Raw genomic sequence first — 17,178 nt, forward strand, 5'->3', positions numbered from 1 at the left:
TTTCAAACTTCACTGGTGCATTTTTAGCTCATATATTTGCAGGAAAGAATCAGAGTGTAAAATTTGGAAGTGACTTTGTGTTGATTAGCTGCAGGACCACAGTTCACAGTCCCGGTTTCTTGACTGGATACCAGGTACAGCCAGCCACAAAACATGAGCTATTTCAGTCCAATATATAATTACAAATATTTAAGTATAAATCTAAAATATATACATACATAATATTTAATCTGCACTTTACTGGCTTGGATAATGATAAAAGTGTTGGCTGGAAAAGTGATTTGGATTTTCCCTGACCACAATGACCATTGAAATGCTCTGCAGACAAAAAAATAATAATTACAAAGATGTTCAAAGGGTGTGCTGAAGAGCCAGTGCACTCAATTCTGTCACGAGCTTAATTTGGATGCCCAATATTACAAATTATTATTTTTAAAACTTATTTGTTCAGTTTTTTACCCATGCATTCCCTGCGTTCGGTGGGCTCAACATCTCTGCTAACCTTGCCATGGCCTTTCACCACAGGGCTGCCTCACATCTCAACCTTTGGCAGGATAAACCAGGATGCCCCATGGAATTTTTTGGCGTGGTCAACAACCATGGGTGGCATCTGAAAGACAAGAGGGGCAGGAAGGCACTGAGGCCAGAGGATGTGTCAGTGTGAGGGTGCTGAGCAATGCCCAGCTCAGCCATGCCCAGGGTGAGGGCAGGGAAGGAATGAATTTGCCTCCAGAAGAAGCTCAGATCTGTTCTGGTGCCTGGCCTCCAGTTTTTCCACACTTTTTCCCATCCAGGACTCTTCTCTTTATCATCTGCAGGATTTTTGGAGCCCCATGAACAGAAGAACTGCCAGTAGGCTTAAATGCTCCCAAAGATCAGATTAAGCTTGAAGTGTCTGTTCTTGAGCTTCTGAACCTTCTCCAAGGCATCTCGTGGCATTTTACTGTCAGGCACGAGGGGCTGCAGGACCAGTACTGGTCCATTACAGTCTGGCCCAGATTTTCAGTGTGAGGGGGACCAGCCTGGCTGCTCTTGGCTTCCACCAAGGAAGCACATCCCAGTCTGGCAGGCACACAGCATCTCCCAAAATACAGCAACTCAGCCTGCACCTCACCAAGTGGAAGGAAGGTGTGGAGGGTGGTGAACAATGCACAGAGATCAGCCCCTGTCACAACAGCTGAGGAGGAGGAGGAGGTAGGTGATGAATGTTGTGCTCCTCCTGCTGAGACTCTACTTGTTCTGAGAACAAACAACTTTTTTTTTTCCCTCCTTTAGCTTCAATTCTGGTGAAAAATAAAATTAAAGCCAAATCCTAGTACTTTAACTAAATCAGAACATTTACCAACTTCACTTAAAGAAACAGGATTCTTTTCACAAGTGTTTATTTGTACAGTTCAAACAAGATATTTTTTTAAAATATAAGCCCACCACAGATGCGCAACTCAGCCCAATCTCTGTTAACCACTTGGTTAGGAACAAAAACACATGTGTAACATGTTCTGTCTCTTTGCTGGAACAAGGCCTTTCTTTGGGCTGATTAATTAATATACAACCGGCAAAGCAAATCTTGCTCTGGGGTGGGAAGATGAGCAGGACCCTGTGAGATGATGGAAAATGCCAGGACTGCACCTGGTGCCCAAGGAGGAGGATGGGGGATGCATTTGCCTCCTTTCAGAGGAGTTTTTGCACGCTGGGGAGAGCTCGATCCTCCCAAGACGTCAGCGCTGCTGGGGCTTTGAACTGCACTTCAAAGCTGGGGCTGGAGGAGGTTTCTGTAAACCCAGAGAAACAGGTAAATATTTGTCAGAGTCAATTAACCCCCCTGATCACCTCAACGGGCATCTGTGCGAGACGGCTGGAGGGGTTTCAGCAGGCACAGAGGGGAGCCTTGTTGATTTACTGAGCCACTTCGGGAGGTGGGCAGACACAAAACACTGCGGAGCACGGCCCATGAACTCCTGCAACACCTCATCCTTTCCATCACTGGAGCCGGCAGAGGGGAAAATCCTTCTCTTGTCTGGGGAGAAGACCAGTCCTGCTCCCAGCAGTGCTGCTGTGGCTTTGTAACAGCTTCATTGATGCCAGTTACTCCAGATGGGCATCAGCTGCTCACAGAACACGAGAGCACATTGTATGTCCCACCTGCTGCTGCAGGTTCAGCCGTGAACACTGAGTCACCTATTCCAGGAGACACACCATCATATTTCCATGAATTTATTTCATACTTCCGTGAATTTATTGAGTTCTGGTTTCTGATGCCCCACCAAGCCATCGCAGGGGGACTCAGGGTGTTTTGGAAAGAGGCTTTGCTGGACCACTCTGCCCATGGGGTCTGTAGTGCAGCAGCCAGTGGAGGGGGAGATGCAGACACCAAACCACCCACCAACACTCCCAGGCTTCCTTCTGCTTATCAGCACAGCATGAAAATGCAACTTAAATAAGAAAAAGGGAAGGGGGAAAGTAGAAACAGCTGAGCACCAGATGAGACAAATGCAGATGGATGGGGCTAGGCTAATTCCTCACCTCCCTGCCCAAACCTGATCCTGCACCTTCACTGCTCTGACATGGCCCCTGGGGCACTGCCACCCTCTCTTTCTCTCGGCTAGAAACCCTCAACTGGATGTTAAAAACACGAAAGGAAGTGCAGGGGCTGTAACGGGGTCCCCTGAAGGTGTCTTTGAAGGACGCGGGCTGGGAAAATGCCGGGGGAGGCTCTGGGGGTGCCCCCTCCCCTGCCTGGGGCACGGTCCTGGCACACGGCTCTCACCTGCCCTGGTTTCAGCGCTGGGGAGCACAGGAGGGGCCCGGCAGCATCAGCTCGGCAGCAGCACACGGGGCAGAACCGCAGAGCCAGAACCCCTGAACCGGGACAGAACCGCAGAGCCAGGGACAGAACCGCAGAGCGGGGACAGAACCCCCAGAATCGGGACAGAACCGCAGAGCCGGGGCAGAACCGCGCTCCGCCTGTGCCGGGGGTGCGGAGCCGGGCCGGGGCCGTGCCAGAGGCAGCAGCCGGCTCGCTGTGCTCAGTGTTTGCTGCCCGGGATGTTGGCCCCGGGGCAGGTGGGCTCTGTCCTTCCTCCACCGAGCACCGAGCCCGCCCTGGCAGGTGCCTGTGCGGGGCTGGCACCGGTACATCTGCTGGCACCGGCAGGGCTGGGTTGTGCCATGCTGGCTTGTGCAGGATGGTTCAGTCTTGCAGCAGCGAGGAGGATGAGACAGCACGAACCTTATCAGCCTTGGTCCTCACGGGCCACCACAAGCCCAGGTCCCTGTGGGATGTGTGCTCCTGGCACCGGGGTGTGCCCAGCTCTGCTGCTTTTCCTCCCCATTGCTCGTGGCTCACAGGCAAGGTCAGACCGATGTGGGTGTGTCAGCACAAGCCACTGTCAGGCCTCTGGGTCATGGTGTGGACACAGCCTAAGTGATGGACAGAGATGCCAGCGAGCTGCAGGGATCCTCCTTTCTGCTCCTTCTGTCCTTCAAAGGCTGGACACAGGGACAGTGGAGCTGCCAGCACTCACACCAACCTCAGAGCAGTTATCTTCAGATGAGGTGTCCCACTTCCAGGGTTTTCTGGGATTCACATGTCAGCATGCCCCTGGTCAGGAAAGAAAGACCCTCCCTTCCGAGAGAGAGGTAGAGATAATTGCTCCCATTTTGCAGAGCATCCCAAGAGTCTCAATTTCTGCTTTTCCAGATTTTTTCCAGCTTTGAGCAAAGTGGTTCTTGCAAACTTCTCAGCCTCCATGGCTGAACCTGAGAAATTTCATGTCTAGGCAGAGAGAAATCTAATAGCTTGGATCCAGCCATCTGGATGTGGGAAAGCCTGGAAGTCCCACCAGAAAAGGGAGATTTCTTGGCAAAGATTCACAATACATCTTTATGGGAGAGTGGAGGGGAAATACAAAATGTCCATCAAACTTCTCACTTTCTGTAGGCAGAAGTCAGGAAGCCCCAGGATGTGCAGGTACACAAAAAGATTTTAAAAGTGAGGAAAAATATCATAGGCTCTTTTCAGCTTCAGTGCCAGGAACTGGCAGATGTCACAGAAATCCTGCATTGTCCTGCCCTGCTCACCTGGAAAATTGTCCTCACCTGCTCACCTCATCGAAAATTGATTACTGCATTGCAATTAAGAGTGAATGTCTACCCCACAAGAGAGTTCCTGGCCTGCAGGTGATGCAGGCTCTGATGCAGGACAGGTCGCAGGCACCCCTCAGAGCCCTCTGGTAGATGTGATCAATCAATATGGGAGAGTATGGACAGAGAAATATGTATGGAGAGTGGTTTGCTCAATGTCATTCAGGAGATGGAAAGCTTCCGGATTTCATCCCTGTGTCACCTGTCAGGTGCTCGCTCTGCTTCAGCACTGCTGGGGAGAGCTGACCTGCTGCTGGTTCCCAGCCTTGAGAAGAAATGTTAATACACCCAGAGCCTCTGTAGGCACATCCTTCCTGCCCAAAGCTCCTGAATCACCTCTGGATGTCCCTAGAGCTTCTGTGCTCTGTTTTTCCTTCTGCACCACCGTCCTGCGCTCACCAGAGCCTGCTCTTAAATCCCCCCAGGCTTTGAATGATCATCACCCACCTAAGCTGCATCTCCTCCTTCCTGCCCCAGGGAGGACTTACACCCATCCCAACATCCCACGGCATGAAAAAACACTGCAAACATCGCCCTCTTCCTTCAGAGGCAGGGAAGAAAAGCAGCATCTCTTTTAGCCCCAGTCATTTAATCTGAGCCAAACAAACAGTGGCAGCGTTTTTCTACAGTGAAAACATTTTTCAGCTGGAGACAAGGAACCTTGCACTGGTGGGATGGTCAGAGGGTGTTTGTTGGTGCCCCAGTGGAGTTCTGGGCATGTGAGCAGTGGGGCCACCCCAAGAAGAGGAGCAATGGGAACAAGACCTCCCTGTGCAGCCACTGCCTGTGAACCAGTGCCAAGTGCTCAGTTTCTATCTTAATTTTGGTCTTGGAAAAAAAGGGAATGGAGTGAATACACAGGGGCTGCAGTCAAGCTGTGGCACACCCCCGTCCAAGCAAGTAAATTACACGGTGAGGCTGCCAGGATGTCCTGACTTCACTTCCCTGGGTCTGGGCTTTTGAGGCTGGGATCCACTAGCCCCAGTCCAGCAGCTGATCCAGCCCTTTGCTGGAGCCACAGCACCCCCAGCCATTACACAGGTAGCACTTACTGTGTCAGATGATGAGAAAAGACATGATCTCAGCTCACCCCAGATGATGAATTTTGTGCAGGCTAGTGAGATGGGAAATTCCCACCAGGACTCCTGGGTGTGAGCGATGGGTTTCCCACCACTGAGCCTGGGAAACAATAATGCAGAAAGCTGGCAGCAGCACAGTAAAAACCCCACGAGCACTTTGTTTCCAGGGCTGTTGGTTCTGGCACGTGTCCATGGACACAGCTGGATGTGGGCTGCACCTGTGTGGGTGTGCAGTGGGGATGGGGTGGTGGGCACAGCACTGCTGTGGGGCAGGGGGTCTCAGGACCCAGCCTGGTTGCAGCTGCTGAGGTCACAGCTGAGGTTCAGCTCCAAGGTTTGGGTCTGTCTTGGTCTCAGCTGGCTTGGGGTGTGATGGGTCCCTCTTCCCACTGAGCTGAGAGTTTCTCCTCACCTTGGCAGTGTGCAGTGAGACCATCACACACCCACAGCACCAGGCTAAACAACCATTTACTAGCTAGCAGCAAATTAACTATCTTCCAAATCGTGCTGAGAGGAGCTTCCATGTTATTTAAGTGAATTTCTAAACTTAGCCCCGTTACTCTAAAAAAAATACCTTTGCGAGCAACTACTGTCCACAGAGCTTGACTTCAGAGATGTTTATTTCTAGAGCTAGTGGAAAAATTTCTCACCTTTCAAAGGTTCCAAATATATCTTGGTGCTGGCTGGAGCCGTTGGCCATCAGAGATTCCTCGCAGGCAGTCGCAGGCTGGTGGTGGGGCCACAGCTCTGACAGTGCCACTGGAGTTGTGGGGAGAGGTGAGGGGCTGGAACCCTCCCCAGCTTGACCTCTTCACCAAGGAGTTCACAGAGGATCATGTCAGCCTTGAGGGACACCTTAGTTAATACCCCAAAACAAGTAGTTTTTACTTCAGGACTCAGAAGCATTAGTCCTGGCCAGTTGCATCACTAAAATGAGCTAATTGCAGTGCCCGGGTCACTTTTGGAGAGGGGTCAGGAGCCAGGCTGAGGGCAAGGCTGCTCTGAGCTGCCCTGCTGAGCCCAGCCTGGGTGGTCAGACCCACATGTGCAGGCTCCTGCCCACACTCTCGACTGCTGGCTCCCTACACCATCACTATATATAAAATGGGAAAGGTTTTTTTCACCTTAGCAAATATACAAACAGAAACTGTGGGTTATGAGAGGACATTGCACCTGAAGCAGAGGGATGTGCTGGGCATCGTAGGAAAGGTTCCAGAAGAACTCCTGTCCTTGTTGATGGTCACCTCTTCCGTGTGAGATTTGACAGTAGCTCTGCCTCCAAGGTTCAGCTTAGCTCAGTAAGGGATTCAGCATTTACAAGGAACTGCTCCTAAGAAGGAAGAAGGATGACTTGGGAGTCTTCACACTTCAGGACTGATCTCAGTTTTGTTACACCTCAATGGGTGTTTCACTCCTGAAAGATCACAAAAGAAAGTACAGGAGCTCAGCCTGGGTTTACTCAAGTCACAAGACATGGAGATCAAATCTTCCAACCTCCAAGTCAGAAGGAAGATCTCCCTTCATGATGTGTTAGGAGGAACCAAGCTCTGGATATGCTGGACCTCTACAAGGCTCCAGAAATGCAAAAATCCACCAAAAGCCCCACTTTCCTTCCCTGCCAGGGTGGGCACCAAGATAGTTGGAACTCTTGTTGATGTTTTGGGGTGGGGCTGGGGGAAAGGAACATCTTTTAGCAAAGATGGAAAATGAACCTTTCTGTCAGTTGATAGGAGAGGAATATTTTACTCGAGCAACAGTTTGTGCATTGCCTGGGGAAGGTTTTGTTCAGACAGGAGCTTGGTTTCATTCTATTTTACCCCAGTAAAGAGAAGGCTCCTGCTATGGAAATCCACATCAACCTGCTCCAGGCATCAGGACGCTCAGGGACCACAGCAGATCCTGACATCAGCAAAGGGCAGTCCTGTATGGGCTCATCTGCCACCTTGGAATGTGGGTGATGGGTGATGCCCAAAGCCAACAGATGGGAGAAATAAATGACAGAGAAATCCTGCAAGTCCCATTATGTCTTATTCTGGAGCGAGCTGCTGTCTGTTGGTCATAAAAGCATCAGAAGGTGTCTCTGCCAAGAGAGTGCTTGAAACCAATGATTTATCTTTTTTGTTCCCCCTGATGCTCATTAAAATGGGGAATTTGCCTGCTGCTGCTGTATCCAGCTGAATGCATGTGCTTCTTGGCTCCCAGCAAGGTCCTCGCTGCAGATACCGTGTGCTTTGGCAGCCGGGCCAGTCTGGGCTGCAGGATATTACGCCTGGCAGGGACACAAACCCCTTCCAGTTCCTGGAATTTGGATTGTCTCGCGGAGTGCTGATTAAGCAGTGCTTTCAATCTGCACCCAAGACAAAACCCTCGCCTTGCCTCTGCACAGAGGCTCAGCTGCTGCGTGGCAGAGGGAGCTGCGGTGGGTTCACTCTCTCCGAGTCCCCAGGGAGACAAAATCTCAGGAAAAAATCCCAGATTAAAAGCTTTGCAGTTTACAGTGTTGGATGAGCATTTGCTGCTCAGGGCTCTGTCTTTTGTGAAATAATAGATCATTAAAAACCACCCTCTCCATAGCACAGCCCCAGTGTCCTTACCTCAGTGTGCACTTGGCAGCAGCTGCACCTCCCAGTCTGCCCAGTTAAGATCACTGCTGCATGTCCCCATCTGCCTTTTTAATCTGCTGGGAATGAAACTGCCTTTACCAGCCTCACTAATGAGAGATTTGATATCTGGGGCTGAGTGGAGGGAGGCAGCACCAGTGCCTGCCCTCGCGGTGCAGCATGAAGCGCTGTCCTGCCACTGGCCCTGGAGCTGTCACACCTGTGTCCATAGATGAACAAGAAAAAGGGGTGTCTGCAGGACTGGCAAACGGGGGATGGCATTTTTCCCAGCACCTGTGGAGAGGTGACTGGTGTTTTGGGGTGATCTGGTGCTGGAAGGTGGAGCTGAGCTGGTTAGACCCCTACAACCGGCAGCCTGGAAAGTCAGAGGGGTATGGGAGCAGCCCTGACACCCTGGCAATCCCAGTGCCATCCACAGCACAACACAGTCCCCCACAGGATACCCAGCCCTGCTGATTCATGGGGTGCTGCTGCTCTCTGCAATGAGGGATCCCCTAGTGGGGCCAGAGATGCCTCAGCTGCGTTTTCCCTGTCTCCTCACTGGCACAGCCATCATCTCACCTGCTGGGTGGGGAATGGATGGAAATACTCCTCTGGCACACATCTCAGCAGCTCCCCAGGGCCCACAGCATCTTGAGTTGCTTTATGAGAAAGACAAATATACAAAGGAGTCTCTTGTTGGAGGCTCCCAGCAGGATGAAGCTGTATTGATACAGCACATCAGCTCAGCACCTGGGTGTTACTCCTGCTCCATGCTCCCTGAGCTCCTGGGCAGCTTCTGCTGCACAGCAGGTCTCTGGGGCAGCTGAGTGCAGCCAGCCAGGCTCTGGGACATGCTGTCAGACCCTGCACAGGCAGGAGTTATGGGTCCGGGATCCTCAGTTTTTGTCCCAGTCAGAGCTGTGGGGATGAGAAGCAGTGACCTGCAGCTGCTGTGGGAGTGCTCTCCTCCCTGCACTGCATCTCTGTGCCCTTGCCAGCTCAGGAGCAGGAGTTTGGCTTTGATGGTCCTCTTCATGCAACTGAAGAGCCAGATCCTGGCTCCAAACCTGCCTGTGTTGAACCCAAAGGCAGTGAGGTACAGGGGAACCAGCACTTTGCTTACCTGGGGCACTGTAGCACGGGGGGATGAGAGCAGAGAGCCCTGGTCACACATGACCACATATGCTGGGAGGAAGATGTGACAGACATTGCAAGCAGCCCCTCCAGCTGGCCAGGTGTCTCTGTGACCTGCAATAACTTAGTTGTCCCCTGGCATCGTGACTGTGTGGGATGCTGTAGGGGAACACACCTCCACACACACTGCAGGATATGGCTTTCAGATGCTACAGCCATTTCCCCTCCCTGGGGACAGACACATGCACACAGTGGAAGGAGCATAGCCCACTGCTTTCCCCTGACATAACCCTGGTTGGGCACTGCCAGCTCAGGTCAGTGGTGGGGCCATGGGCAGAGTCCCTGTGGGCTGTGACAAGCCCCAGTCCTTGTGGCAGTGCCCAGCCCAGCAAGTGGCTTCATCTATAACGGGGACAGCTGCTGACCCAGGGACGTGTGTGGCCACCAGGTCCCCTCCCAGCCCATAAAGGGACATCTCTGCCATCTGCTAAGCTTGCACCAAAGTGGGGTGACCTGGGGCTCCTGGCGAGTCCCAGCCCTGCTGCTTCCTTAAGGGGCAAACCTGGATTCACCGACCCGGATTCGCTTCTCTGTCCCAGCGAGACCCTAGCTAGGGAGCGAGCAGCAAAGTGATGCCTTTGGGAATCTCTCGCTGTCGATAGCCTGAACAAATCCCCAGGCAGCAGCGAGGAGCAGCCCCTGTGCCCGCCGAGGCATCGAGCCGTGCCCTGCCCGCTCCCCCCGGCCCGAGCGGGGCTCCGTGTGCCTGCGTGAGCCCGTGTGCGCGGAGGCATCCACCAGCCTATAAATCTCCTGGCAGGGCTCTTTCCAAACTTCAGCACGCTCCTCGGGGGAAGAGTTAAGATGCAGCTTGTGCGTCAGCGCCCGCAGCGGGCTGCCCGCCGGGGCTGAGCCGAGCCGAGCCGAGCCGAGCCGAGCCGAGCCGAGCCGAGCCGAGCCTGCCGCATCTGCCCCAGCAGGTTGTTCCCGGAGGTCAATCCCAGCGCTGCCGCCGCCGCTCCCAGCTCAGCGCTCACGGTACGTGCTCCCGGGAAGGGCTGGCAGGGATGCTAGGAGGTGCATCGGCTGACGGATGAGGGGATATTCCAGCGGTTTTTCTCTCTCTCTCTCCTTTTTTTTTTTTTTTTTTTTTTAATAAAATACTATGCTATTCCAATGGCTGTTTTTCTTTTCCGAGATAAGAGTCATTAGGATTTCTCCACAATGCTTTTAAGTCTTGCCGTGCGTTTCTTTATCTGTGTGAGATTTGTATATGTGCTGGGGATATATCCAAAAATCCAGACTCCTGGGAAGTTACAGGGCAGGCAGCTGAAGTGACTCTCAGCATATTCCTAACCATCCCCTGTGCCACAGGTACGTCCCATAAGTGAAAAAATGAAGGAGACTTTCTACTGATTTTATCTTTTTTAAAAACAAACATGAAAACTGAATCCCCAGGCATCTCCCTGACAGTTCTGGGGGATTTGCTCTGATAAATAAGGTTATTAAAGATATTAATTTTAAATATTATTATTTTTAATAGGAAAAAAAAATTATTATTAACAGAGGGGGAAAAAGGAAGAAAATTTGTTTCCACCTTATTTTGGGAAGTGGTGCTTGCCTGGTGTTTGCAATCCTGAGTGGTGCCTGTGTTGTTTCCTCTCCTAGATCTGCACACCAGCAGCAGGGACCAGCAATCCCCCTTGTCCTCGCTTAACTCCGTGCAGGAGCAGAAATCTGCCGGCTGATCCCAGCGGGCATGGCTGTGCTCCACCTGCACCTGTACCTCACGGCCTTGGGCTGCTGGGTGACACAGCTGTCCAGCTCCTTCCTGCTGCCCAACGCCACCGAGCTGCTGTCCCCGCCCGGGGGCACGGCCGCGGGGCTGCCGTGGGGAGAGGGGGTCCCGCGGGGCCGGCGAAAGCGACACCTCTCTGCCCACGACATGAGCGTCATCCTGGATTTCCACAACCAAGTGCGGGCACAGGTGTCCCCCCCCGCTGCCAACATGGAATATATGGTGAGTGGGCTGTGGCAGGGGAGTTTTGGGGCCACAGCTCTGGTAGGCTCAAGGGGTTCACCTCTGATGTGGGAGCCCCAGCCTAGTAGGGATGTCGGGGTGCTGGGTGGGTTCCTGGCTGAACACGTGCCCTGGGGGATTTTTTGTGCCCCAGGGGCTGAGCAGACCCATGCAGCCTCTGCGCAGGTGGGATGGAGTCCCAGCACAGAAACGTTTCCCCATGAGGGCAGATTTAGGATCTGTGGACCTCTGTCTGGGACATCCAGGACGTGGCTACAGACATGAAAAGCTCAGATCCCAACCCAAAGCCCGGGATGGAGCCTCTCCTCTGATTGCATCTGTGAGGGATGATCCCATCACAATCTCCAGGGTCCCTTTTGAGTGTTCCAAGTGGTGCCAGCTCCCAGGAGAAGAAATGTGCAGGAGTGAGTCAAGGAGAGGAAGCACAGCCTTGACAGGTTGGGTGACTCTAGATGAGGGTCACCCTGGGCGGAGTTTTCCTAAGGTTCTGCCCACCCTGCCTGGAGCTCCTAACCTAGCCCTAAAGTTCCTCCAAGAGGAGCTATTTCCATCCTACACAGGGCAAAACCTCAGGGCTGGAGGTGCCACATGCTGCTGTGCTCCCAGGAAGGGGACCAGAGCTCTGAGGGAGCAGCTGGGTGGTCCCTGGATGTGGCTTTGGAGAAGCACACAGCATCCCAGCTTGCTGGGTACCAGAGCAGGTCAGACATGCCCGGGAGCATCCTGCACTGCTTCTTGCTTGCCCTAAATTCCTGCCTTCCAAAATAACTCACACAGGCGTTCAGGATGGGTGAGGAAGCTTTAAATAATGCATGAAGGAACCAGCTGTGCTCACCGGTTAGGCTGTGGCCCGGGCTGCACTGAGGGCTGGGGACAGCTGTGAGCTGTAGCAGCAGCATAGGGCTGCAGGGTTTCACCCCTGTGCTCAGCTCCACCTTGTGCAGGAGCTCGTACCTGGAGGGAATCACACACACAGGGCATCCCTGCTCTGCAATGTTGTGTGTCCAGGAGCTGTGGTGGCAGCTGGGGAGGTTCATTGTTCCTGGACATGCTGCTGTGCTTCCTTCCCCTGGGCTTTTCTAGCCTGATGTATGGGTCATATTTTTTGGACACTCAGTGCTCCAGAAAGCAGGGATGCTCAGAAAGCTCCCACAGCACAAAGGAGCAGGTTTCTCCTCTTCCCTGCTCTGGGAAGCCAAAACTCCTGCCTGCCCTTTTCCTTTCCTGTGGCCAGGTGTGGGATGAGCGGCTGGCCAGGGCAGCGGAGGCGTGGGCTGCACGCTGCCTGTGGGACCACGGCCCCCCCGAGCTGATGAAGTATGTGGGACAGAACCTCTCCATCCAATCGGGCAGGTGAGTGCCCTGCAGTCACACTGAGCTCCTGGAAAACCCCAGAGCCCGCAATGCTGGAGGAGGAGCAGCAGCAGCCCCTCAGTCAAGGAGCAGAGGGGCTCTGAGCTGGCATTGCACAGGAGTGAGATAGAGCTGAGAGGCACATCAAGGATCCCGGGGTGGAGCACGAGGGCTCAGTTCTTGCAGAAGAGTAAATGCAGGAAAGCAGAGGTGCCTGCTGCTCCTTTGGGAAGTACACCATTATTCCCCTCTCTGCCAGGCACCTGGACCAGGGGGATATGGGTCCTGGTTCTCCTCCACGTGGCTTAGCTCTCAGGTGTCTCGATCCTCTGGTCTCGAGCACAAGTGGGCTTGGCACAAGGATGTCATTACCCCCTTTTTCCCAGGAATGCTTGTTCCCAAGGGGCTCTGGCTCCAAACCATTTCTCTCCTCCACTTCCTCAGTGTGGAGCTTTCCCTTCCTTTCCTTTGCCCACGACTTCTGGTGTGGAGGAGATCCACCTCACCTGCAGCACCGTTGCAGGTACCGCTCTGTCATGGACATGGTGAAATCCTGGCACCAGGAGAAGCAGCACTACTCCTTCCCCCACCCCCGCGAGTGCAACCCCCGCTGCCCCTCCAAATGCAGCGGCTCCGTCTGCAGCCACTACACGCAGGTGAGCACTGCAGCCCCCCGGCATCCAGGGGCAAAGGGGGGCCTTGTGCAGCTCACAGCTGTTCTCTTGATCCAGGATCAAACCCTGGCAGCTGCCAGCTTCAGATCAGGCAGCGGTCCTGGCAGCTGGCACTGTGTCTGCTGGAGGGATGCTGGCAATGCTCTCCCACCCGGGGCATTTCCAGCATTTGGGCTGTTGCAGGAAGGTCTCAGGGGCTCACAACCCACTGGAGGAGCAGCTGGTACCTTCTGGACAGTTGACAAGGAAGTTTCCATTTTTAAAAAAGCTTTTTTCCCCCTCTTTTGGCTTTTGTCTCCTCACTGCACCTCTGGAAACTTAAAGGTGGTGAAGAGAAAAAAAAAAAACCCACTTTGTACGTTTGCCAAGCATGAATCCTTTTGTCTGTAATGGAACAGCTTCATAGCACCCTGCTGTTTCTGGCTCCATGGGAATGCAGCCCCTTCAACCCCTGGCACATCCCCACACAGCCTGGCCAGCACAAGGTGGAAAACTCTGCTGTTTCTCTGCCTGGCAGCAGAGCTGTGCCAGCCACTAATTACCTCTTCTTCATAGCTCCAACCTTTACCTGAGCATCTGCATCCCCATGTGGCTCATCCATGGGGATACTCAGGGATGCTCTCAGTTGCAAAAGGGCAATACAGACTTTTTATGGAAAAGATTTAACCTGGAGAGGCTTTAGGAAGAGCTTTTGTCTTTGCTTGACTTCCCTGTGTGCAGGGTAGGCTGCTGGCCATGATTCTGTGTGAGGTTTAGGAACTAATTTAGGTGAATTGGAGCAGTGACTCAGACTCTGCTGCTCATGGATGTGAGCTTTGCAAGGCAATCCCGTGTAGGGCAGTGCAGATTTCAGGCAGGAGAGGGAGAACAAAAAGTCACCGTCTGGTAACAAAGCACTGCCTGTGATGGGACAGCATCCAGCCAAAGAGATTGGGGCAGTTGGGATGCAATTCCCTGGTGGGACAAAGCCCTGGACTGGCATCCTGGGGCTATCAGCTGAGGGTTGTCTGGGTGGATGGACACCAACAGTGTCTGTTCTCTGTCCTGGCACAGATGGTGTGGGCAACCTCCAGCCGCTTGGGCTGTGCCCTGGGCACCTGTGCCAACGTGCGGGTGTGGGGCAGCACGTGGCGTCACGCCATCCTCCTCGTCTGCAACTACGCCATCAAGTAAGTGACTGGGGGAGAGCCCCCCGTGCCATCCTCCCTCCCCACGCCAGTGTCAGCAGCAGGCTGATGATGCTCAGAGGTGATGCCCTCCTCTCTTTTTAGGGGCAACTGGCTGGGTGAAGCGCCCTACAAGGTGGGGCGGCCATGCTCAGCCTGCCCGCCCTCCTACGGCGGGGGCTGCTCCAACAACATGTGTTTCACCGGAGTCAAATCCAACCAAGTCAGCTGGTTCTAGGGCTGCGGGAGCCCCAGGAGGAGCCCCGGGAATGGAGATGGGGTGAACAAGAATTATTTATAACACTGACCCCCCGGCAGCCTGGCTGTCCAACCTGCTTCATCCCTAATGCCATGTAGGAAAATGCTTTTCTAACACACCTCTCCAGCAGTGCTGTCTGGCTGCTTCCCACTTTGGGAACTAGGGACAGTTTTCTGAAATAGGGATGGTTTAGGGGTGCATGGAGGGAGTGGGGCTGGCTGCCATGGTCCCTGCTCTGCAGACTCGGGGGGCTTTCCCCACTGCCCCCCCGGTGCTAAGGCAGAGGCTGGTGGGTGTGAATACTAAGATGTTCCCCTCGTGGTGAGCAGCTGGATAAGTGGGGAGCCCCGAGCATGCTCCTGCTTCACAGCAGCCCCTCTGACAATGGGGCCCCCAGCTCTGAGCCCCCCAATAAAGCAGCCTGGAGACCCCCATGCTTGTGTTGGTTCTCCCTCATTCGCAGCCTGAAGCCTCGGGGTAGCACCGAGCCGGTGCCTTTGCTCTGGTTTTGGGGGTAAGCAGCAAAGAGGCTGCAGATGCCCTCGGTGGGGCCACGGGCTATGGGCACAGGAGATGCCTGGGCGCTTTGCTCCATCGTGTGGGAGAAGCCAGCACTGCTGGGACACGGGGTGATGATGACGCTGAAGGGCCACAAACTCCCTGCCCCGTCCAGGCTGTCCCACACCTCCCACTACTGTACCTCGCTCCCCGTGCCACTGAGCACCCCATTATCCACATCCCCTCTCTAGAACCTCTCAGCACTCAGCAGACTCAGGGATTCCTGAATTACAAGTCTTTGGATTTGAGCATCCAGCTGTGGATTCCTGTGCTGCAGCCCTCTGCATCCAGCAGCACTCTCCCCACGGCATGCTCCCTTGGGCTTTTTCATTCAGAGGAGCAGATATCCTTAATTTTTGCCCCCTCAGGGCTGCAGGGTTGCAATAGCTGAGATGTTAGGGGGATCCTGAGACTGGCAAGGATTCCTCTGTGTTCCTCCAGCCTGGCCTCTTCCTGAGATGTACAGGAGATATGGAAGGCTCTGTGCTGATGGATAGTAATTTTTTCAGCTTCAGCTCTGGATTCCCCATGTACTTGGTGTCCTCTCAGCAACACTTCTTGCATACGGCCCTGCTGGCTTCATCACAGCCCCTGGTAGCCCAGACTGCTCCTGTCATGGAGCCCCAGTGGCACAGGGGCTGCCACAGCCTCATGGGGAGGTTGGGGAGACCATCTGCACATCTGCCACCGTGAGGTCCTGGATGCAGCAGTCCCAGGGGGAGCACAGATAACCATAAGTGGCTGTGGCACCTCGTGAGTACCCCTGGTTTGGGGAGCAGAGAGAGACAGGGAGGAGCTGCAAGCACCCTGTGCCCAGTCCTATGCTCAGGGTATCACCTTGCATCCCACCACAGCATCCTCACAGCTCCCCATTCCCAAGCAACCTCTCTGGTTTGGCACCAGGGGGACAAGCCCCAGCTCATGGCCTGGGCATTCTGCCCCTCTTGCCTCAGCCAGGTTCTGCTCTGCCCTTGCCAGTCCCTCCACTTGTCCCATAGCCCCTGGCCCCCTGTGTTTGTCCTTCTCTGTATACAGGCTCAGACCTGGTTTTCCCATCTTGGGTGACACAAAACCCAGCAGCACCTGGGCCACTGCAGAGTTGGATCTGGCCACCCCTACTCCCCGTGACCAAGGGTGAACCCCAGCCTGGCACCTGCCCCAGCCTTGACACCATCTGGAAGCGGGAGCCCCAAAAGAGTCCAGTAAAAGCCGTGTTTGAGTTTCTAGCTTGGCAGCAGTTACTATAGCTACAGCAACGGCACCTTGCAGATTGGTTTCCATAAGAGCTTGGTTACTATTTAACATCTCCACCCACATTAGCCCTGATTAAGCGAATCAATAAGATAACAGGAGAGGCAGGTTTCCTCGCCCTGCCTCTCTGCGCTCCCTCCTGCCTTCACCTAGTTCCTTAGTGAGAGACATTTTTATTTATTTATTTAGATTTCTTTTTGATTCCTCTACTTCCTCTGGTTTTCGCCCCAAGTCCCCATAGCAGTAGCCGGCGAGACATGGTCAATGTAAGCACCCAGCTAAGCGCTAAGATGGAGGCTCCATATGGTGAGTACAGCGTTCCCATCGCCCGCGCTGCCGGCCTGGCGTCGCTCCTGGCGGGGAGCGGGGCTGGGAGCGGCCAGCAGCCCCCAGCCCCCAGCCCTGCCGTGCTCCCCGCCGGCTCAGCCACCTGCAAAGGCTGCAGATGGAGGCAGGAGAAGGGTTCTGCTTGGTTTTGCTGTGATGTAAATTCCTCTGTGTGTGTTTTCTCTCTTTCACTCTGCTTGACCCAAAGAGGAAGGCACGTGCCCGAGGGAGCAGAGCGGCCCCACGTGCTGGCAGAGGGGCTGCTGCTGCTGGGCTGGCAGCAGAAGTGGCAGCACTTTAGAGGAGGTGAAGTGCTGCCCTAGGACACACAGCCAGCCCCAGTGCACAGGCTGCAGGTGGCCCGTGGCATGCCCGGGCTGTGAGTGGGCACAGCGGGCACAGCGCCGTGCTCCTGCCGGCGTTACGGCTGGGCAGCTTTCCCAGCCTGGACAAGCAGCAGCCTCCAGCCCCTGCGGGGCACAGCATCAGGTGGCACAATGCTGCCTGGGCACCTGGCCACAGCGAGATGCCTGCCAGGCCTGTGCTCCTGGAGTGGCACAGTGGGCACCAGCCTGGAGCAGCCCCGTGTT

The 17,178-nt window shown here is 54.3% G+C and overlaps 2 protein-coding genes across 2 annotated transcripts in view; both read left to right on the forward strand.

Annotated features, from left to right (window-relative positions):
• The first annotated feature begins 10,652 nt into the window (after positions 1 to 10,652).
• On the forward strand, positions 10,653 to 14,886 carry R3HDML (R3H domain containing like). The gene is made up of 5 exons (XM_014888941.2): positions 10,653 to 10,979; positions 12,235 to 12,353; positions 12,877 to 13,009; positions 14,081 to 14,196; positions 14,299 to 14,886. The coding sequence occupies exons 1-5, from the start codon at positions 10,719 to 10,721 to the stop codon at positions 14,429 to 14,431; spliced, it is 762 nt and encodes a 253-aa protein (XP_014744427.1). The 5' UTR covers positions 10,653 to 10,718; the 3' UTR covers positions 14,432 to 14,886.
• Positions 14,887 to 16,345: 1,459 nt separating this feature from the next.
• Positions 16,346 to 17,178, forward strand: part of HNF4A (hepatocyte nuclear factor 4 alpha) — a 35,293-nt gene continuing 34,460 nt past the window's right edge. Inside the window, exon 1 of the mRNA XM_088175012.1 lies at positions 16,346 to 16,567. Within this exon, the coding sequence (XP_088031138.1) occupies positions 16,519 to 16,567 (49 nt within the window). The 5' untranslated portion in view covers positions 16,346 to 16,518. The remainder of the gene's footprint in view (positions 16,568 to 17,178) is intronic.

The sequence above is a fragment of the Sturnus vulgaris genome, chromosome 17 (genome assembly GCF_052056855.1).
Source record: "Sturnus vulgaris isolate bStuVul1 chromosome 17, bStuVul1.hap1, whole genome shotgun sequence".
In the NCBI taxonomy this organism is placed as follows: domain Eukaryota; kingdom Metazoa; phylum Chordata; class Aves; order Passeriformes; family Sturnidae; genus Sturnus; species Sturnus vulgaris.